The 23,698-nt window shown below is 40.1% G+C and overlaps 2 protein-coding genes across 4 annotated transcripts in view; one reads left to right on the top strand and one right to left on the bottom strand.

Annotated features, from left to right (window-relative positions):
- Positions 1-443: 443 nt before the first annotated feature.
- LOC144027528 (disintegrin and metalloproteinase domain-containing protein 10) lies at positions 444-23,606 on the bottom strand. 3 transcript variants are annotated; one of them, XR_013285480.1, is made up of 15 exons: positions 23,434-23,606; positions 21,950-22,097; positions 21,607-21,725; positions 21,365-21,514; positions 15,496-15,587; positions 14,789-14,911; positions 12,383-12,475; positions 12,130-12,298; positions 6,343-6,506; positions 3,861-4,032; positions 3,625-3,769; positions 2,744-2,927; positions 2,488-2,587; positions 967-1,682; positions 444-883 (listed from the first exon to the last, which is right to left on the bottom strand). XR_013285480.1 is itself a non-coding variant. In XM_077535129.1 (15 exons), exons 1-15 carry the CDS (start codon positions 23,492-23,494, stop codon positions 779-781), a joined length of 2,046 nt encoding a protein of 681 aa, XP_077391255.1. In that variant the 5' UTR covers positions 23,495-23,606; the 3' UTR covers positions 444-778. The 3 variants fall into 3 exon arrangements, 2 of the variants coding, with proteins under 2 accessions (XP_077391255.1, XP_077391256.1); XM_077535129.1 differs by having other exon boundaries at positions 1,462-1,682; XM_077535130.1 differs by having other exon boundaries at positions 1,462-1,682; positions 2,533-2,587.
- Positions 2,871-23,698, top strand: part of tpm4a (tropomyosin 4a) — a 53,266-nt gene continuing 32,438 nt past the window's right edge. Inside the window, exon 1 of the mRNA XM_077535133.1 lies at positions 2,871-2,972. The gene's annotated coding sequence lies outside the window, so the exon portion shown is untranslated. The remainder of the gene's footprint in view (positions 2,973-23,698) is intronic.

Here is a 23,698-nt window from a genome sequence, read left to right as displayed (position 1 = left end):
TAAATTACCACCAGCATCTGTTGGGCATGCAGGGGCCCTTGCAGTTGGCAGCAACAGCAGCTTTTTCCATAACACATGCTTGTCATGTGAGCAGGCAATTCATTGCACGAAAACACGTCATGTATTGCCATAACATGGACATGAAAAAAAGAACATAGAAGACACTAATTTACTAAAAACATGCTTTGTGTAGAAATTGTGTGCATGCTTGAAGAGCAGTGACATTGCATTTTACACCGACCATCCATCCATCCATTTTCCCATAGCATTTGTGCAAGTGAAATTACGTGATAATGTAAACAAAATAAAACTATATATTTGTTTTTAATGGTTTTAATACTATCTGTGATAGGCTAGCTAGTTAGCTCTGATAAACTTATCTAACAATTGATTGCTGTAGCCCACAGACTGACTCATCTCATTCATGGTATATCTATCCTCACCTGTGTGATGATTTATTTCCTCTCATTTCAGGTAGGTTGTGAGTGTTAAGATGCAGAACACGACAAATTCACATCTGTACAAGTTTTGAGTGTGTTCGTTGTGAATATAATGTTTATACATGTTAGTCAGATTGCTAACCCGTTAGCCTCCGAATGGCTAGCAGGTTAAGCAAACAATTGCAAATATCAGTTGTTGATTCATCAAATACCATTTTAATACATTTAATCTGAATTCAGTATTTCAGTAACAAAAGCAGCGTCTCCAAGGAAGTTACAGGAAAAGGGATATGAAATCCCAGATAAATTAAATTTGTTTGATACATGTTCAAGGTAAGTCACTCCAGGTTTCTGGTATCCAGCGTTTGGCCACAGAGGCAGACAGTGCAGCCCATGACTGCACACAGTGTCAGGATAGCCAACAAGATGGCCCACCAGTGAGCCTGTGGACACAAAAATCCATTTATTTGCAGGTATTTACCAACACCTCCAAAAGAAGAAGAAGAAGACTCTTACTACTACAAACATTGTCAAAGAACAGGAGGTGTTCCATAGAGAGGGTTGTAGAAACAGCTCATTGAGGTGCTACCCGGATGTGCATTCCAGATTCGCCATGCTGTCAAGAAGATCTAAAGTCGCTACCTTAGACTCAAACATCTAAAGAGAGATTACTTTAAGGATATTTAGCTGACATGTTGAGCTAGCGTTTCTCTTTGAAGATTCTTTTCATTCAACTTTCAGCTTTGGATGAGGTTCTTGTTCTGCTAAACGCTAATCTAATTGGAACTGTGCTGTGGTCTCACTAAAACTGCTCAAAACCGAGAAAACCTTGTTGCATTGCCTTCTTGTGCACTTCCTGTTTTCTTCTTCTTCTTCTTTTTCTTTGGTTCACTTCCAGGTCATTCCCTGTTCAATTTGGGCCACTTCCTATTGATTTTCACACACTTCAGGGCCACTTCCTGTTCAGTTTGATAAAGAAAGAAGTTGCTTTGACACTTTTTAAGTTCCACTTCCATATTACCTTCATCCACTCTCCCAAGTCTTCAAATTCATCAAGGTTGAGAAAGGAGTTCTTCAGTCTGGCGATGGGGCCGTCTGCGTCCAGCAGGCGGCAAATGTGGAATTTGTCGCAGTAGCCTTGATTGCCCATGCACGGCGCCCCGCCCACCAGTGGCAAAGGCTTTCTTTGGAAGTGACGGGACAACACGGAGGAGGTCGTGCTAGCACACGTCTCCGGCTCACCTGCCATTGGTTCACAGGAAATATAATTGGATAAATGGACAGGTAAAGCAGATTTAACCACATTTCTTGATGTAGTGTCGAACTTAACACTTTTTAAAGGGGAAGTCAACCATTTTTTTTGTTTTTTTTTACGCACCACCATTAGTCTAAATAAATATTTTTGAACATGTAAACCATTTTGAATGATTGTAATAAGTTTCTTCTTTATTTTACATTTTTAACTGCTACTTGTTTATGTTTATATGTTAAATAAACTAACAAACAAACAAACAAACAAACAAATATGGTATTCTGGTTAATATTGCGTTAGTGGAAAATGAATAAAATCCAGCTGTAAAATCCATCTCAGGGGGCGGCCATTTTGCCACTTGTCGACTGAAGCTATGTTGCTCAGGTCTCAGCCAATCACAGCGCAGCTTCAGAAAACAGGTGAGCTGTGATTGGTCGTTGCCTGAACCCTGAGCAACTGGGATGTCATCTTCAGTTGACAGCATGTGGAAAAATGGCCGCCCCCTGACTAAGATAGATAAGAACGGCTGGACTTTGCTGCTTAATTCATATTCCAAAAATGTAATATTAATCAGAATGTCATGTGAGGTCACATATAACATATTATTGTCAAGAAATGTTAAAGGTTGACTTCCCCTTTAAGTAAAACTTTCTTTTGGATGAAACTTTGGTACCAAACAGGACATCCAGTTAGTTCCTCTGAGTTAGTTTAATGGAAAACAAACACATACAGGCAGATGTATCTGGAAAGCGTATGATTTTTCAAGCACAGCTGGGCTTCAGACTATGAGGTTACCGGGCTGTTGGCAGCACATGTGGCATTTCTGCTTCTTGGAATCACCTGGACAGTCGCACTGCTCCAGGTTGTGTTTCACGCATACAGACTCGGCACAGACCTCGGCACAGATGAGAGGGGATAAAATGTATTAAATATATTTTTGAATGTTCTGTTTCCTGGTTGTCAGTGTGATTGACAGGAGATAGGCTAGGATAAGCTCAAACTCAGATCATCTATTTCGAAAATGGATTTGCTGTTTTTTTTTCTGTCTCACCCCATTCAGGCAGACTCGAGTCTCTTGACTGCAGGAGGTGAGGTTTTCTTTAGGACTTGGATCAGGGCACACAGCTGAAAGACCTGAACAAATGCTCTCCTTCTGACAGTCTGTCTCTTCGTCACAGGTTTGAAGCCCTGACTTAAAGTTGCACTCCTGACTGCAGCAAAGGCCCTGACTTGGACTAGAAAAGAGGAGGTACATCAGCTGCACAGATGCTACATAACAGGTATTAAATATAACGTGACAATAATATGTTGTATGTGACCTTACTCGTGTAATTATGACATTCTGATTAATGTTACATTTGTGGAATATGAGTTATGAAGCAAAATCCAGCTGTTTTTGTCTATCTCAGGGGGCGGCCATTTTGCCACTTGCTGTCGACTGAAGATGACATCACAGTTGCTCAGAGTTCAGGCAATGACCAATCACAGCTCAACTTTTTTCTGAAACTGAGTTGTGATTGGTTGTTACCTTAGACCTTGAGCAACTGTGATGTCATCTTCAGTCGACAGCAAGTAGCAAAATGGCCACCCCCTGAGATGGATAAAAATGTCTGGATTTTGATGCTTAATTTATATTCCATAAATGTAATATTAATCAGAATGTCATGTTTAGACTATTGTGGTCCCATATTTTTGTCAAGATTATTATTATTATTATTATTATTATTATTATTATTATTATTATTATTATTTTTATTTTTTATTTTTTTGGACTTCCTTTTTAAGGCCACTTGGTCCGATTTTCTTCACGTCATGTTTTATGTCCAGTGAAAGCTTGCTATAAGTACAATATTTTTTGTACTACATATGATGATTATTTGAGTTCCCACACAAAACAAAATTAGGTAAGGTATTCATGTATTCATAACATACCTGCATATTTTGCCAGGCTTGAGGCGACACTGCACCCCTACACGCTCTTTAGCGCTGTAGCAACAGAGGTCTGTGTCATTGTGACCCACATCACACTCCTCGCCTTTCTCCACTATCTGGTTCCCGCATATGGGATGATCACTGACTAGCCACAGAGAGCGCACGTGTAAATACTGTGACAATCCGGAGATAATATTTATAGTGACTCACGCTTGTATATGTGAACACGTGCTCACCCACGAAGCAGTCGTCCTTCTTGAGGCGCAGCAGCTCACTGATGTGTCCGACGCTGCAGGTGGACAATTTGTCGTTGTTTTCACGAACACCATCTGTGGCTTGAGGAAACATCAGGTATCGACCCTTTCCACCGGGGGAGCCCAGGTTGCCACAATTAGAGCCTTCATCGTGCTGTAAAAATACATAGAATAACACGAGATTTAGTTTCAATGTCTAATGGTGCAACATTTACTTGCTTATGACATTCAAAATGTTCTTTCAAGGGTTTAAAGTCACTGTAAGTGAAAATAAATGTATTCTAAATTTAACACACCACAACCTTGCCAAATTTTAATGAATCTTAATTATTTTTTTCATGTCCAAGTACGGGTATATACAGGTAAAATCAGGTTAAAACTGTTGTCTCAACTGTATGAAATACCTCTTGTACGACATGGAAAATGGACGATACATCATCTAGTCTTTCTTATGCGTACACATAAATATATATAAAAAAAACCTCACTTCCGGTTTTCCATGCATGCGCTCATAGCCAACAATGAGGCGCTCGAAGGTGGCCACGCCAGCAGTGTTAGGTTCTGAGGTTGGATCCCAAAAGTGCAGACACAAATAAGAGTTTTAACACTTTATTCGCATAACATCAAAAGGCGTGGAGCTAACTTGACTTGACCGGAAACAACGAGGAGGCATCGAGAAAGAGAAAAGCAGGTGGCCAGCTGGACAGAGGAATAATCTGACAAAACACACATTTCTCAGACAGCTTATATAGACAGTGAATCGATCTGATTGGTTGGATGTAACAGGACTAAGATGGAATTATCTGATTGGCTGTTGACTAGATAAAGGGATTAAAGATTCATGACATCACATTGCTCTTGACATCACATAGCGTATTACCATTTGAAACTGGATGCTGTTACATCAGTTCAAAACAGACACTTGACCTTACGGTCATGACCGAAACATAACACTTGCATGACCCAAACTTAACCCTGGCATGACCCAATCATGAGAAGCAGATTATGTGAAGGGAAGATGCATTTTCAGGGTGTAGGCATACTGTTGCTAGCTAGCTAACTGCAAATGATGATGCGAATGAAGGTGCTCGTTATTTTATCGGGGGCTTGTAGAGGGGTGATTGGGCCCCATTTTAGCCATGCCCCCCAAAATAGCCCCAATACAAGCAATGTTAAAATGTGTTAAGTGCAATTGGTTGTTGCATTTTATGCTGCTTCAGCAGTTATTTGTTAAATTGTAAGTATTCAGCTGTAGACATCACCTAGTGAATTCATCCAGCATACGAAAATGCTGTGTCATTGACAGCCACAGAGCACTTATCTGTTGTTGTATCACGTAGCGAGTCAAGATTGCTGGAGACTGTGACGACCCTGGAGGAGCGGGGGAATGTCATGTTGAAAGAACAGTAAGTTGCTCTAGTATTTGGAAAATATATTTAGGAAGAAATGTACTGGTATTGCAGTGGATTTAGAAAATAGCATTTTTTTATTTTATTTTTGTAAAAATGTATAAATTAGAATGCACTCAAACATTGAAAAACTCACTATGATCTATAAATTGTCCACTTCAATTAAATTAGAAACTAATACAAGACTTTATATGTAAAATAGTTTACTTTAAAGACATTGAGTTTTCGATATCAGTATGGAACATCTAGACTTAATCAGTCATTGTTTTCATTTAAAATAGTATCTTTTATAAGTAGGGTGTGTTCACTTTCTATATCCATTGTAATGATGCTCACGGAAGAAGCCAATTAAAGGCGGAAACTCTCCTATAATCAACTTGTAACTGCACTTCCTTTGAATTCAAGGTGTTGTTTAATTATAGGAGCTTTCAAAAATAATATTTCTCTTTTTAAGTCTTCGATTGTGTATATTTGTGAAAGCTACATGGCAATTAGTGGTTGGATATTTCAAAGTACTTGCGTGTACTGCCCATGCAACAGCGTAAATAAGAGACGGGGATTAGAAGGATGGGGCATAAACAAGGTTAATAGCTGTTTGGATTTCATTCCTATGACTCAGAGATCCTCGCGTGCATCGATTCGAGAGGAGCCAGAAATTGACGTAGTCGAACTAATCAGCTCAGGAGTACCTCTCCGAGATTCTTTTTGCTCCGTGGAGTTGTGTTAAAAGGAGGCTTGGGTGAAAAGACACATTTGGCAGAGTGAAAAGGATTACGGGGGTCTCCAGTTATAACACACATAAAGGTGTGCACAGAGGCTGAGTTTTGTTATGGTAATTTCTTGGTGATGGCAGCACTGAAAAGAGATTCAGTAAACGTACATAATAGTCCAACACAAAGACATAAGTCTGTTTTTTGTGTCAAGTAAGAAAAAGGCAGCAGAGAGAGCTTCGACATTTTATTTTGGTGTTTGGCTCCATGTAGTGGAGAAGAATATACTCCAAGTTGGGCATATATCGTAAGATGGCAAAGAGGAGTCGGAGAAAGACGACTAACCGGGGATCCCAGACTGTGTCCGAGTTCGTGAGCGAGGGTCAACTGGACATGTCGAGGAGGCAGGAACTGTCCGTAGTTCTGAATCGTGATCAGACCTGTGTTCAGGGTGGAAGGGCGCCCATTATGAAGGGTGGTATACTGTGAACAGATTCCTCCCCAGTTACCTGAAGACAAGAAGAGAAAAGGAGCTGGCTGCTGCAATTTTAGTAGGACAAGTTTTTTTTTTTTTTTTTTTTTAAACCACATTTGGCAAGCTGCGAGTCAATTTCTGCATCTGCAATATCAAGCACTGTGTGCACTTCCACCACCCTTATATTAATGGGAATGAGGGGAGCCACTTCGATTGTCCGGGAGTCGGCTGCATTCCATCCCATGGCAACGCTGTGAAAGGACTAGCAAAATACCAAAAGAAAGAAAAATCAACTCCAAAATATGAATACATTGAAATTAGATATTGTTTCTCAGGGCTGATCTTTTCTTTTTAGGAAAGTGCAATATCAGTGGTTTACGTTTTCTTAAATGACCCATCAATTGAAAATTGGTTTAATAATAAAGTGTGCCCAAAGACATTTGTCCATACAATGCCTTTCGAAATAGGATGTTGACAGGTCACATGGGTGATCTTTTAAATCAACAGGACCATCATAATGTACATACATCCCACTGACACGATTGCATAACTGACCTTGTGCTACTGGGAATACCTTAAACCAACAAGGTTTTGCTTGCTGAAGTTATCACCCTCTCAAGAGGCCCACAGACAACACGTACACCTCAGCCCGCCACCCCCATCTCACCCCACCACTGAGTTTATGTAACGCTCCTAAAAAAAGGCAGCTGTGTGTTTACCAACAGCTGGTCATCCTCACATGGTTGCAATGAGGGTGTGTGATGTCATTCACAGGACTCACTGTACAGAAAGCTATTGGTCAAAGGGGGCACCTATGGTAAGGCCCCTTGATCATGGGTGATATTATGTGACAAGATGACGCTTGAAAGTTTTTTGGGGTTTTTTCCCGGAGGCAGCACGTGTCTGAAAACAATGAAACTCCGATTATTGAAGTTATCTGCCTTCCTGGATCGGAGTGTCCCTGATTATATGACTTTCCCACAATCTAAACAGCTGCAATGGGCGTTACTGTAGTTTTTTTTTTTTTTGGTACCTTTTGTCTTAGCATCCCCTTAGACTATAACTTTTAAATATTATGCAACCTCTTTTTAAGTGAAGAACAAGAGAGCTGTATTGCTGATTTTTTTATTTTTCTTTGTAGTACGTATCTGTCGCTGCAATGTATGGTTTATAGTAATCATTTTTCACTTAGTGGGAAATGAGTGCAACAGTCTTGGATGACTTTTTGGCCGTTTATTGATTGCTGGGGGGAAAATAAGAAACTCAAACACACTGAGCACAACTGCCATTAAGTGGTAGCTGTTAAAGGGGAAGTCAATCCAAAGATTTCCTTTACATTGTTCTGTACAATGAAGCCACATTCATCTAAACATGGTATTCTGATTATTAATATCGTGTTTGCGGAATATGAATTAAGCAGCAAAATCCACCTGCTTGTATCCATCTCAAGGGGCCATTTTGCCACTTGCTATGGTGTCATTTTCACTCGAGAGCAAGTGGCAAAATGGCCGCCCACCTGAGATGGATAAAAACGAGTGGAATTTGCTGCTTAATTCATATTCCACAAATGCAGAATTAATAAGAAAAGTGTGTTTAGATTAATGGGGGAATAAAGAACATATTTTGGGGTTGACTTCCTCTTCAAATCAGGTTTTACAGTGACTTCTTAGTGCACTTGTATAATAATTAAAAGGAGGTTGAAAAGCATCCCAAAACAAATTGTGACATTGACTGTTCCTCTGTACTCTTTAACTGCAAGGCACTTTATAGTGGATATTTACTGTAGAGTGGGCGCTTAGTACCCCTAAAGGTCAGCTACTGTAATTGCCCCTATAGCCCTCGCTTCAATATATCCATCACCTCCTGCCATGTGTGGTTTAGGTTAGTCATATTTTTTGTTTTTATGTAACAGATCTTGCGTAACCTGACCTGTGGAATCCCCAATTTTGAGGGAAGGGAAGTGTACTTGTCTGTTAAAGATATTCCCTTTCCACAGTTATGTGAGTTCACCAGGTGTCATTAGGAACAGTGGGAACCAGCTGTGGGCATCTGGATCTCCCATCAGCATGTTTGTGCGGGTGCGATTGGGATTTCCACGTTAGAGCTCGGAAACAACAACAAAAGTGACTCCGTGACCCAACCCCAACCTCGTTGAAGAAACAATGAGCGCAGAGGCGCCATAAAGGAAGCAGCCAATGATGTTCTTGTTTAACTTTAATCAATGTACTATAATATGCTGGGTCGCAGACTAGTTAAAAGGCAAACTATTAAACTAATTGGGAATTCTACTTGCACACACTGCTTTTCAGCAAAAAGAAAACCCCCAACCCACCCTCTGTCCCCAATGCATGCTAAAAGGTTCATTCAAGGAACAGAGGTTTCTAGAAAGAGTACTGAGAGGCCTCTGCTGTGGATATTGGCAGGGAGAGCACAAGAGGACCTTGCACATTTTTTTCGTTCCCTTCTCTTACCCGTCTTGGCCACAGAAAACAGGCACCATGAAAGGCTCCTATCATTAGCTCCTATTATTTGCCGCATGGATAAAAACATCCGGAAACAAATACTTGCAAACAACAACAACAAACATAAGAGCCAACTTCAGGAAGCATTTGAGCGCTAATAAAATATTACTCTTCTCCTGAGGCACATAAAATATTTTCATATTGTTCAATACAAACAAGCTAACAATAGTCAAGGGGCTTTTTTCCTCCAGAGTTCAATGACCTCCACATTTGAATGATATTCTCCAATGTAAAGTGCATACAATTTGCAGGATTTGTATGCACAGTGGATTTTAATTCACTGTTTTTGGTGCTTTTTGACTCTCTTGACCGTGTGATGATAAGACGAATAGTTGCCAAAAAGCATACAAGTTTCAAGGTCAAGGTTGTGCAGATTAGACTTTTCAAGACGTTATTTGGGCTTCAGGGAGGAGTTAAACAAATATGACATTTAAAAGACAGAATTAGCCTTCCTATGGTTTGCGTTGGAAAGTAGATTTAAGAGGACAAAGGGGCCACTTGTATTCGCCCTTGTTTACTTAATTCAATGTTTACCTTGAGCCACATTGAGCAATATTTGATATTCTTATTTTATGTCAGAGGGGTAAAATATTCGGAACATTTTTCAGTATGATACAGTCGCCACTGCAAACTACATCCACAATAACAAGATTAAATTAATTCCACTCACATTAGTTAATAAATTAATTAAAGGCATGGGATTGAACTGTGTTCTGCACTTGTGCCATTAATAGTGCTTTGAAACATGATAAATATAAAACAGCAGGTGGCTAACAGCCATGTGAGCGCGGCTGTTGGTGCACAAGGTTGATGCCGCTCCAGATGCACTCGTGTGCGAATTGTGCTCACCCTGAAAGAGACATTGCCCTCAAACTCCATAAATATGGTGGCAATATGGATTTAGGCCATACTATTGTTATTATTATTATTATTATTATTATTATTATTATTGTTGTAAATTGGTGAAATAATAGTTGCTGTTCTTGTTTAAATACAAGTAGTTAATTGCCTAAAAATATATTGATAAAATCCCAGAATGACTACAATCACTAGGCTCTTGTTTGTAAAATTGCAAATGTGGTGTTTCATTGGGAATTTCACACACTAGGGCCACAACATTAACATAAATCTCATACCGTTTTTAAGGACGTTAAGTATGTGGGTGCCATGCATGAAAAATGTGACAAATATTCTCTCCCAATGGCAGAAATCCTATTTTGCTGTTTTGAACTTCAGATGTGCTCAGCATGAGGAAGGGCCCTGCTACATTGGTCAGTAGGTGACTATAACAAGAATCGGCCTGCCACATTTGACTCATCTGGATAGGATCTGTTCAATAGGGCAATTTCAAGCTGTTGCTCTGCAAGACATTGTTTGGAGTCTGCCCTAGTATCATTTCCATAATTGAAGGCCAAGTTGCATTGAGGAACAACTTTTCGATGCAGTATGATGGTGTGGGGCAGCATCTGTCTCATTGAAAAATGGGGCTCGTCATCATTGGGGGAAATCTCAATGCAGAGAAATATCCGGATTCAACCAGTGGCAATCTCATATCTCCACATTCCCTGACCAAACTCTATCCTCCAAGTCAACAAAGCTCGCCCCCACAGTGCCGGGTCAATCAGAGATCAGACTCCTAATTTGAGAATGGCCTGACCTCAACCCCATTAAACACTTGCGGGGTCAGCTGCCTTGGGCGTGCTGTTCTTCCTGTCAGAGTGACCAAGACAAACACATTTGTTGGCAAATGTTGGTTTGACTGGATCAGAGTGTGCGACTGGGCTGGTGACTTTCTTCAGGACGAGATGCCAGCCTGAGGCTATCGTTCTTTCACACGCTACTAATGCTCCTGATGCTCAGTAGGAGATTTATTGTCAAGAAAATTGTTACAGTACAACAAAAAATAATCTACCGTATATATCTGCCATCAGTTTCAGCAAAGATGGACTTTTACTGTGGATTAGCACTTAGGTCCTCCTCAACCCCCCGTTGATATCTGAAACTCAACTAGAGGAGGAGTCTTGTGTGCTCAATGGGGGTGGCGCGCATGCGAGTGTGTCTGCATGTGTTTGTGTGGCGCACCCGACTGTTGCTGCAAGTGCGCAGGGGTCTCTGAGACACATATTAGCCAGCACCAGCAATAAACCAGTGGAATTGTGTTGGAGAAATACCGAGTAATCCAGTCGACTGTGGTCACAAAAAAAACAAAAAAAAAACAAAACATTGAACAGTCACATGTCACAACAATCTCATTGGCCACAAATTTTTGCCTCCTCACGTGAGTCGTCGCCATGGTGATCGCGCCGTGGAATGTAAGACGTCTGGGGGTGGTGTCAGTAGTGGTGGTGTGTTCGGGTGTCAAAGGTTCATTGGTGCCTAATCACATGTCATTGTGGCAGTCTGCTCTCACACCCCCTTAGGTTAGCCAATCAAAAGCTGCACATGACAAGAATCCGCTTATCAACACAATTCCCGCAGTTCTCCAATTTCCTGCTGCACAACAATTATACACACTTAATGTAGAAATAGTCTTTAAACCTTAGTTTATAATAAGAATAAGAAGAGGCTTCTTAGTTAAGGAGTTGACTCACATTTTGTTGTTGGTCTCTAAAAACAACACACAAATGAAATAAGGATTCTGGCACCTCTGCGACTTTGTTACAGCTCCTTAGTTAATACAGCAAAACGAGTGCAAAGCTAGAAGGTATGCTACTCAACAAATACATATAGGATCCATCAAACACTATTGTTTTCTGGTCTCTGGTCATGACCAGGGAGTCATATAGGCAATGAATCAGTGGTGCACCATGCAGAGATTCAAACACTGACACAGAGCGCACAAATATTATTTCACCTTTCAAGTCAAATATCTTGGTGAGAGAGTGGACTGGACACACAAATATTCTTCCTGTTTCTGTTTGCCGCTTTCATCTCTTCTGTTAGATTGGAATTTTAATGGCCCAGTGTAGGGAGAAAACATTTTTCCAAATTATTCATTCAGAAGTGACATTGTTTGGAAATACTTGATTGTTACGTCACTTGAAGATCCTAGAAAAATGGGTTAGGTTGTAAATTATGATGACTTTGACCTACTGTACTTTGAGGTTGCATGACCTCACGTGTGTTGCAACTCACCGGCCTTGCCCTCCCAGGCCAGTCCCAGCACTCCGCTGTAGTCTCGGTTGGTTAGCAGATACGACAGGCAGAAGTTACCCCAGTTGTTTTCTGAGTAAAGACTCAAAAGTTTCTCTGGGCCGATGTAGAGAGGATTCAGAGGATTTGTTTTGTTCTCCTCTGTCATTATCTGGCCAGGATAGCAAATGCTTAAAATGACTGAATATTTTGTTCCTCATTAATCATACATCATTTTTGAGTAGCAGCTTCTTACAGTGAGGGATTTGACTTTAAAGTTGATCAGCTTGATTCCATCAAATTCCACTTTGTCATATATGTCATTAACAGCTCGCATGTAGGAGGCAACCTGGAAACAAACCATACAATTATGTGAGGAAATATTAAGGCTCATAAAGGCTCAACTTTGGGTTATAATTTCATTTTTTCCCACAAAAAAGGTTGAGTTAAATGAAGCTCCACCCATTACCTCAGCATTCAAAGGTGGCAAATCCAGTTCCAGACAGTAAAAACCATGCCACAGTTTGGCTTTAGCCCCTGGTGCTAGCTAGCTAGCTCCTTAGCAGGTAAACGAGCACCATGGGAGCTAGCTAGGGAGCTAGCTAGCTAGCGCCTGAGGCTAAAGCCAAACTGTGGCAGGGCTTTTACTTCCAGGACCTGGATTTGCCACCTCTGTCTAGCACTAATAAGCAGTATGGCTTTGGTCTGAGCACAAAATAAAAATAGGTAACTTTTATAGATAAACACAGAGGACAGTTTTACCTCTTGTGACCAACATCTGATCACTGATAACAATATTCAGGCCATACGGTCAGTAAGTGGTGCTCAGCACGGTCAAGCTACAGGGTATTTTCTGCAGAGGTCATACACTTGCACGTGAAACCTGCTCACGTGTCACACTCTGAGTGTATATATGGTGGGAGTTGAACAGGCAAAAAAAAATAAAAAATTCGAGTTAGCGGGGAGGTTTCCTTGACTGTAAATATTGACACCTTGGATACAGAAAGGAGATGGTAAAAGAAGGCCAGCAGCGATTGACAACAACCTTTTGTCTATTTACACCTACAGATCATGTCAAGGCATCGATTACAGTGTATTTTCATAGTCCACCTCGCAAATCTGGCAGGTAACCAGGGACAACATGTCTGTGTGTTTGCTTGCTTGGTGTGGAAAGAATGCAAAGGAGGTCAGTGGAAGTGATGCAAGGACAGACAAGAGGCAGAGGGAGGGAATGGTAACTGAAAATACCAATTTACAGGACGAATACTACTAGTTATTAGGTAGTATGATGTGCTCATGATTGTGTTTTGATAAGTTGAGCATACATTTTGTTGTTAGAACACACCAATGATGAACACCATGTTATTTGCAATGCCATATCAGCCGTGTGCAGGGCTTTGCAATTATTGGAGTCATGCAGCAGCATCATGATGTTTGTTTGCTATATAGCAAACAAAAAAAGGTGATAATGGATTTCAGTGAAAATTTCTGAGTAGTTTCAGTAAGACTAAAGGAACAGTTTACCATTGATTCTTATGGTAAGGGCATAATGCAAATTATTTTGATGCAATTGGTCTTCTTTTTTCCCCTCCCTTCTTCCTCATGTCTCCTTTTTTTCATCATTGAAACTCGGGGCACTAACTTGAGAACCGCCAGGCTTCCCGGTCTGTCTCCCTCCGTTGGTCATTATGTTTTTCATGTTTCTTGGATGCTTTGTGACTGTGAAGCCACAATCCTTTTGTGTTTTTACATACTTGGCCAATAAGTCTGATTCTGATTTGGATCCAGACATCGTGAATCTGGATTCAGAATAGTTTTGTACGGAACAGATTTTGACAAAAGTTGGTCAGTATGATTCAAGGATGACTAGATTCTCTTTTGATTATGGAGCCTTGCCCAGTTGACTCTAGGAAAGAGACAGGGTAGACTCTGCACTAGTCACCAGCCAATCACAGGGGACTTGGAGACAAACAACCAAATTAATCCAAGAACATATTAGAGTCTTCAATGAATCCTCTGATGGTGAAAGTAGACTGCGCTCTGCATGAAAATGGGCGTGTCTTCATTTTTGTGTCTGGGCAAGTCTAGTTTTTCAAGATTTTAGACTAGCTAAGACTAGCTAAAAGCAGGTCTAAATTGTGGTGCAATGTGATTTTCTGGGGTGGAAGTCACTTTACATCATTTTCAAGTGGCGATCTTGTAAATGTACGAAGTAGTTTGCGCATGCCGATCTCATGCTTGAACTTCAGCAAGTCCTTCCGCCATGTAGCATAGCCTACAGGCCTCTCTCTGCTGAATTTGAATGTAATGAGGAGGTGCCGCTTCAACTGGTCGGGAGTCGGCTGTGCTCCGACTGTGGCTCAATGGCACAAACGCCCCAATAGCTTCTATCTGCGCTAGCAAAATACAAAAAGAAAGAAAGTAAAACAAAAACACAGCCATGTTCACTAGCACTATGTGCTAGACTTGTGCTGGACCTGAAAATAGTTGAATGTTGAACTCTGGCTGCTAGACAATTCAGCACTGTGAATTCAGGATGGAGATTAATTCTGGCTGCATTAGTGATCCAGATTAGTCTAATGTATTTGAAACAATACAAAAGCCAAATGAGGCATTTAACTCCGCTGTGAGCAAAGCAAGACAAACGGTGTGTGACGGTCACCTGAGCCACAACAGCCTCCACAGACTTAAACTTGTTGAAGTAGCGGTGGTCAGCGGTGAGGTGCAGCAGGCAGCTAGTTTTGGCTTCGTCCACCGTTCTCCTCGCACGGCTCGTTACCGCCTCCTGTGGGGCACCGAGAGGAACGGGAACGCAACTTGAACTCTTCGCTGGGAAAAACATCTGCTCAGGCCATTCCACAATGTCCAGAAACTGGAAATGATCTGTACAGCCGGTCATGTTGTTAAAAATGGATACGTGTAAATGTCCTGGAAGCCATTGTTGAAAAGGGACACTGGGGACACCCCACTAGTTGACAAACAATACGCTGGTTACCCTTTGGGAATATTAATTAGTAGATCACATTGAGGTCTACTGACATTTTTCCAAACAATCAAAGTTCTGGCACGTACTGGCCCAAACTTTGTCATGTTTAACCAGCTGTATTGCTCGTGTTGTGCTCAGTAGCCAGAAACGTTCCTATGTCGAAAGGTCAATTTCCTCTTTTATGGTCACACTTTCCTTTGTTGCCATCACTGGTGCCTTTCCCTGGTGGCACCACACAAAAAAAAGCCAAAAGAAAACGTGACTTGATGATGGTTGCTGGAACTCTTTTGAGACATACTGTGTTTTTCCAGAAGGTTTTGGGTCAATTTGTGGCATTTGTATGTGTGTGTGTGTATGGAGGTAACAAATGAGGATTTTTCTACCTGATCATCCGGTTTGAGGCTTTGGGCTAGCGCGATTAGGTGTTCTGCGCCACAAAATCCAGTATTCTGTCCAGTCCCTCTTGTTGGTAAAACTAAAAAAAAAAAAAAAAAAAAAAAAAAAAGCACATGTCAATGGGATTTCATTTTCACCACAGGCTTTAAAACGTCTGCACACTCTGTTTCAAGTTCAAATGCCAGATTTTTGTTACAATAAAAGCTGAGACCAAAATAAATCATTTCAAACCCTTTTATAACAGGTGATGTGGCTGTGTGTTCAGAATTAACAATCACATTGTAACTCAATCCAATTGTAATCACTTCGGTGAGGTAAGAATAAAATGACTGAACTTTATTCATTAACTCCCATTTAACTTTAGTTGAAGTGTGATTGGCAAATTCTGAACACAGTCACGTCCCCTCTTTTAAGGGGTGTGCTCACTTATGCAACCAAATAGATGGAAAACGTTTTGAAATGGTCTCCTTTATTGTGTCAATAAAAACATTTGAATAGGGTTGCGTACACTTTTTGTACCCATTGTTATAATCCAGTAAGAGCTAAGTGCTGAAAGTTGTTTACGCCACAAAAGCGTAAATTTTCATTGACGCAAACTGGATATGAAATAACCATAAAACGTGACTGTTGTCTTCCAAAACCACTGCAACGAAGAATACCAATTGATTAACACAAGTGGTCCAGCATCCTGAAGCCATAAAAGTTGTTTCTGTTATGGCCAGGTGCAGCCAAGAATTGCCGGAAGAGAGCCTGCCCTTCGTAGGGTGTGCTTATGTGGTTGTGTGAGCGACAACAGATTATCTCTATATCTTGCTGGAAATGAACACGGAGACAAGCTTCTTCCTTGTATACATTGTACCTATGCAATCCTGAGACGCCTGGTCATTAAACATACAGGAAGTGTAGGCTTAATGCTGTTGACGTAACCAGCCTCCAGACTTCTGGGAAAACTTTCTACAAGATTTGTGGGGATGTTTATTAACTTTCCCACTCCATTTTTGATCACTGTTCAGGGTTCTTTGCAGGTTTTTCCCCTCACAATGCCCATTCAAAAATACATTACAGAAAGGTTTTCCAACCTTTATTGAGCTATGGCACATATTTTGCGTTAGGAAAAAACAAATCTTATGGTATACCAAAAAACAAAACAAAACAAAAAGCTCACAAAATCTCATTCATTCTCAGTGATTTTCTTACCATTTCTCCAATATTACCAACTGTTTTTGAGCATGTTGACTAATAATTCAATGCCCACAGAATATTGTGTTCTGTGAAAGTATAAACACTAAACCTATAGCAAAAGAAAGAGTGGCCACTCTTCTTTCACTAGCAATAAAAAAACACACCAGTTTTTGATCAAAAAGTGGACAAAATGAGCTTTTTATGAAAAGATAAATTTCACACAAATGATAGTGACTTGTACGCTAATATTTTTGCTATTGTAGCACCTCAAACTATATGACATTGAAAAGTTCTTTTGATGGTAAAATAATTTATTTACAGATACTGAACTAAGAATTGCTTAATTCTATTGTACTTTTTGTCACCCTATTGTCATGGATGTCCAGGGCATGTAATAAAACAACACTCTTGGTCCGCCGGAACGCCAAGTGAGGCACAATACGGTCTGCCAAAGTCCCAAATATGGTAAACTAGACTTGCCTTGGCACAAAAATGAAGTGCACAAAAATAGTGGCCTTGCCATTCCATTTGACGAATATAAACGTCTATGGCAGTGAATGGGTGAATTATATGCCTACTGCCACCTAATGGAATAGCATTTACTTGTGTTGCCTGTTACTACACGTGGCTCTCATGATACAAGGGCACACTTTGTTCCCACAAAGTTTTTAGAGTACAAAATAGTAGAAACATCAGAATTGACTTAGCAACCCTGTGTTTATAAGGCACATACCTCACCACTCAGACATCATGCGTTATTGTGAAACAGACCCAAATTGACTTCAAAACTCAAGCTAGAGCTCAAGTCCAGAATTTCACGACAGTTTTAATCCATTAAAACAAACCAAAAATCGTCTCACGCACGGCGTCGGACACTTTAAAAATAGCGGAGACAGGTTGGGAAATGATCCTTCCCAGTAGGCTGTCTGTCGAAAATGGGGTGATGGGTTTGATTTCACTGGAACGGATTTGAGACAACTTTCTTCATCCACGTCTGCAATAATGCTTGCTCACATGGGAGTCATTGGGAACATTTCTAAATCATGTTGCCACCACTTCGCCAAAGAGGTCAATATATAATGTAGAAGCATCTGCTCACAAACAAACACCCCCTGCAGGATTCAGCCAAGACAAATACCTCGCAATTCCCGTAGATGCTGTTGAGTCACGTGACCTTAAATCACTTTCACATGTTTGCAGTCGCACGAGAGAGGCGATTTGTCAGTTAACTGGTGACTAGGGGTGTTAAAAAAAATCGATTCGGCGATATATCGCGATACTACATCGCGCGATTCTCGAATCGATTCAATAATAGGCAAAATGGATTTTTTTGTTTTTTTTGTTTTTTGTTTTTTAAGGATTCACACCTTAAGCATGGAAGAATGTTATATGAACGGAACATTAAGCCTTAATATTTTATTTTAATGCTGTTTAAACATGAAACAGATTACAACCTCTATAAGACTGAAATTTCAGATAAATAAATAATACATTTTCATATAAATCTTACACTCTACAAGCTTACTGATTAGTATTTTCTAAATTTGAATGAAAAAAAATCGCAACAATCGACTTATAAATTCGTATCGGGATTAATCGGTATCGAATCGAATCGTGACCTGTGAATCGTGATACGAATCGAATCGTCAGGTACGAGGCAATTCACACCCCTACTGGTGACCCATAAAAACTTCGAGAGAGGCAGTGAGGAAACACTTGATTGGATCACACCACTCTAACGAAACTTCACCCCAGCCAACCACAACTCTGAAATGAGTTCTATCCAGGATGAGCGTAAGAAGGTATTTCCAGACAAATCTGCTGTACAAATCTAAAGTGAAAATTTTTTCATCTCATTTACATGATACATTTAATGTACAATGACTCACTTTATCTGACCCAATTAACCTTCCTGTTGTCCTAAAAAATTCTATCACATTTGACCCTACGGGTGAATGGGGTCAAATTGACCCCAAGGATATTGGGAGGGTTAAAATTTACTGCACATACTGAGCCCCTGCACAATTATGCTTTCCAAGAACTCCATCTGCAAAACTGGCTACATTGCAAAAACCACAGATTTTGCAACACCGACAGAGTTCAGCCATGTTTTATAGTCATATTTCTCAAATCATTGGCTTGTCTAAAGTGTCTGGGATAGAGTTATGCAGAGTCAAATATTTTAAAAAATGATTTAAAGCCAGTCAGAGCCAAAAGTCAACTGCTTTGCTTCACCCACGTCCAAATTTAGGCTCAAGAGAGGGACTTAAAATGGCAGACTCAGCAGAAAGTGAGGCCAAAGGAATCAGGCTAGCCCATGACAGAAAAATGGCTGTACTGTTTTTAAAATATTGATATTAAAAACTAATGTAGGGATTAATAATAGCCAAGCATCCATGGGAGTCCAGGGCATATGCAAGTAGATCTTTTTTTTTTTTAATATATAAAAATATCAATACAAATCACAACTATAGACATCTAAGGTGATGTATGGTTTTTAAAAAAAATTTTTTTTTTTAAATATTTTTTAAATTAATATGACAGTCATATTGCATATTAAGTAAAGTACATAAATGCCCGATAAGCTCGTATCAATAAAAGGAAAAGCAATAAATAAAAAAAGCAATAAAATAAATAGATAAATAAATAAATACATTGTGTGTGTATTAATAGTTCTCAAACTTACAAATAATACATTTTAATTGAATCACAGAGGACATAAAGTCAAACAAACATTCACACATATGGAGTCTTGAATGAAGCTAATGTTAGCGCATGCAAACTGCTCACAGGAAAGCCAGAGCCAAGACTCAAACCCCAAACCTCAGAACTGTACCCACTGTACTGCCTGTGGTTAATCAGTTCAATCTAAATTTGTGACTGTACTTATCAGAACATGGACCACCCTGTACAACGCCAGGGGTCCCTTATCTGAGGGCGATATCATGACATCACCCATCTCAGGGGAGACCACGTCCTTCAGGCCTTTGTTAATCCCAGACGACAGTCACCGAAAGTGGAAATACGCACCGTACCAGAAGCATGATGCCTCTCCCTCATGTCCAAATATAAACTCAGTTACGGGACTGTCGATTGTTGCATCGAAACGTCTGGGGACGGATTGTTTTGCGTTTCCTGTGAGACAACCTGGCCTGTGATTGAAAGGCGCAGGATGTTATCATTTTGCAACGCTGAAGTCAAGGTTTTGTCTCAGAGGAGATGAAGCAAGACCACGCGTGCTCCCATTCAAACGTGTTGGGAGTTTGGGTATTGTATCGAACCCACTCCTAATACTTCATTTCCCCTTTTTTTTTTTTTTTTTTTTGTGGTTTCATTCTTACTCATCTCCTCCTCCACTTCAGTATCACACCATCTTCATCTTGCTTTTTCTATGGCTACTTTTAACCTAAACAGTGCTCACTTCTCCCTTCTCGCCATGAGATTAGTCTGATTTCATGACCTCGAGTTAACCAGCCTACAGAGCATTCTGTAGAAGCTGCCAAGATGGATGTGAATCGAATTGTGAATGGGCTCTTCTGTAGCATGGAATTTTGAAGCTCAACAGCAGTCAAGTGCATTCGGCAGATACCACATTTAGGGCGGGAAAAGATGGTTACATTCCAATACTCAATAGCCTAACTGTGTAAAAAAATAAAAAAATAAAAATAGCCATTTAGTTGTTATTATATTATACAGTATATCGCTATTATATTTCCTTATGTTGTAACTCAATGCTACTCAATGCTTGACATATGAGTGACCAGACTTGTGAGTTGCAACTTTTTCAAAATATGAGCATGATTTCTTTTTGTTGCTTTCACTTGTGAGTAAAATTTTGAAATAAGAGTGCTGTATGGCAGTGGACTCGACTGAATTCACTTTACAACAAGGAGCAATTTGGCAAATAGTGAACAAATCTTCAAAAATTAGGCTTCAGGCTCTTTATTGCACCTCCTAGTTGACCGTCAAACCAAAAAATAAGACAAAAACTACACATTGTGTATTTAAAACAACCAATTAGCTTCCCCTTAGGTCAGTCCATTTAGCTTCATGCTAACAAACAATACAAAACACCACAAACTGGCTAACGAATAGCAACACTGTCACAGTGGAGCAGCACATTTTGGTTAGCAATAATTTGGCCCAAATATGTAAATTAACCAGGCAAATGAATCAGAGAAGATTCTGTTAATCTGTGTTGCATATTAGTGAATTTAATACGTATTCCAAATTTAACAATTTATAGAAGACTACACTATAGCATGGAGTCACAAACATGGTGCCCAGGTAACCAGCTCCCAAACACCACATAAGTAGCTTGCAGGCCTGTTCCAAAAATAGCTCACTAGTGATGGGTCATTGTAATTTTCTAGGAAATTTGAAAGTTTAGTTTAGTATAGTTACTAGGGCTGTCAATAACAAATCTTTAATTGATTACCCTCTCAATTACTCCATCGATTACTCATTACTATTATTGTTGTTGTTGTTGTTAATATTAATATTATTCGAGCAAATTGGTTATTTCACAAGTGTGTACTAAACTGGTAGCTCTTCGCACTAATCAGTAGGTTGGTGACCCCTTGACTATATTCTGTTGATGTCTGTGTGGTCTTGTATTGTTCCTAGAGGAGAAATTGGACGTAACGATATACCGCATGTGCATAATTTTCTCACCCAAGTCATCCTCACGATAGATGATGGAGTGGTGGTCAGTGACGTTGTATCTGTGAGCAGCTTCGACATGATAAGTGACATTGCCTATATGGATGCTTCCTTCAAACTGACCCTGTAACACGGACCCATGGCACGCAGAGTCGTGTTCACCTGCAAGAGCGGGTTGAAAAATCCGACAAAGTCAGTGAGATTGATTCTCATCAGTCCCACAGGAGCAACTTCACACACAAATACAAACCTACCCTCCAATGTCCCTGAATATAAGTGGGAGAGGTCCGCGGCTGTGGTTCCATCCTCGCTCACCACCTTGAAGTCACTGGAGAACGTCCCGGCATCTCGTCTCAGACGCAGTCGAAAAGTTCTACAGGAAAGGGAGAAGCAGGGTTCCTTAAAGGTTGCAACATTTCCTAAACATTCTCTAAACCGTTTTAATGGTCTTTCTTGGTGCAATTTCCTTCCGACAAGAAACTTGAGTCTTGAATTTCATTTCCAGAAACATTTTAGTCCTGGAAAAGGGTACCAATGTGTCCCATTTGATACATATAAATGCACTCTTACTGCACATCTTTTTTTTCTAGTCCAAACCTGTGAAAAGCAGTGAAGTCCAAGTCCAGCATGTGTCGCTGAGGTTGTGCATCTCTGCGTGCTCGCAGATGCTTCCTGTGGAGGTCCTCCCTGTCGTATGATAGCCCCTCATAGTGTTTTATGAATGGGCTTATGAAGCTCACATCGCCTGACAGAAACAGAAAAAAATGTGCGTTTTTCTTTATTTGCGTTTCATTCTTCAAAAATGTTGCCTTTTACAAAGATGATAGCTCAGCTTCTGATAAATATGATCATCTCTATCGCTGCTGCAGTTTTATCAATCACAAAAACTTAAAGCGGAAGCTAAGTCACAAACTTTATTTGAAAGCGCTATAAAAATAAAGATGACTTGACTTGACTTGACTACTGCACGCCCCTACAGGCAACTCCACCATGTTCTATTAGTTTCAGGTGGATGATGATGGAGATGTCTTTTATGAGTTGAATATTACGTAAATATTCATGTTAGTTTTCATTCATGTGGAATATAATGTATTATATGATGTATATGAAACCTAAAGAGATCAGTGTTTAAAATGGGCTGTGTATTTACTATTGACTATTTTGAATGTAGTTCAATAACCTTAGACTACTACTACTACAACTAATAATAATAATAATAATACTAAAAATAATAATAAATCTAATATGAATATTGTTCACTTACAATGTGATTTTACAGCAGTTGTTTGCTATATACAGTGATGCATTCACTGCCAATTTGATGACTGATGATTCGTGCTCACTCTATTTGTACTTATTTTGTGAAAACTATACACACAACAAATATGAAACCAATTAATCTAAATGTACCAACTGTTGCAAGTTTTTGTTTGTACTGACAACTTGACTGTCATCATAAAGTACAATGGTAATGAGGGTGCAAAAATAGAATAGCACCCAAAGGCAAGTGGTAATTTCCCTCCCACATCCACTTTTGCCTTACTTAAATACTGACGTTACACAAAAATGATGACAAAATAAATGGCAGTAGGCCTATAGGTCATCTTAGCCACACAGTTAGTATTTTTACTTCTTCCGCTTAAAAAAAAAAGTTGTGAGTCATTTTAAAATAAGTTCTTGTCACAATAATGACATGTCTGAGTCATGGATGACAGCTACTCTGAGGTGTTTGGACAATGAAAGTGAAAGGCAGCACAAAAGCAACTCGTGGCCTCTTGTCCAGATTGTCACTGCTTCAACAAAACACTTTTTCGGCCCACAATATTCCATGCTACGAAAGACAAATGTCACCTGCAGCTTTTTATACTGCGGGCAGTGACATTCCTGACAGGATAGGTTTGTACAAGCCAAAAGGACAGAGAGAAGGCCGTTCCACGTCAATTGAAAACCCACGCACACACTTGGGCATGCATCAAGCTATAAAAATAAAGCCAAATAAATAAAGCCATAAACAATGTGAGAAAAGACCACTCCTTTACACACACGCACACACTAATCTACCCATTCCTGCGACACACTACCTGTGATCCGTTCTTGACAGTTGACCAACAAAAGCAACAGGCAGCAAAGTTGAGCCCTCATGACGACCTCATTAGGCAGGTCTTTGCCTCCTTTTTCATTTAGCGTCTTCCTCCTCTTGATTGCCTATACCTCATGTCTCCTTCTTCATCCCATTTGACCTAAGTGAGATCGAACACGGTTTCCTCATGCTGGAATGCAACTTGTTGGCGAATTGAAGTCTTGCCGTGGAGAGGCGTATTCAGACTTGTATGCATGCGTGCAGGT

This window comes from Festucalex cinctus, chromosome 10 (assembly GCF_051991245.1).
Source record: "Festucalex cinctus isolate MCC-2025b chromosome 10, RoL_Fcin_1.0, whole genome shotgun sequence".
In the NCBI taxonomy this organism is placed as follows: Eukaryota; Metazoa; Chordata; class Actinopteri; order Syngnathiformes; family Syngnathidae; genus Festucalex; species Festucalex cinctus.
Note: the sequence above shows the minus strand (reverse complement) of the source record. Positions and strands in the feature narration are given on the sequence as shown.

What these genes read in the sequence shown, in the direction of transcription:
- LOC144027528 (XM_077535129.1), bottom strand. Translation starts at nt 23,494, where the DNA reads ATGAGGGCTCAACTTTGCTGCCTGTTGCTTTTGTTGGTCAACTGTCAA. An exon ending in CTGTCAAGAACGGATCACAG is followed by an intron (nt 22,098 to 23,433) that starts GTAGTGTGTCGC and finishes TGTTTCTGTCAG; the next exon opens with GCGATGTGAGCTTCATAAGC. An exon ending in GACTTCACTGCTTTTCACAG is followed by an intron (nt 21,726 to 21,949) that starts GTTTGGACTAGA and finishes CCTTTCCTGTAG; the next exon opens with AACTTTTCGACTGCGTCTGA.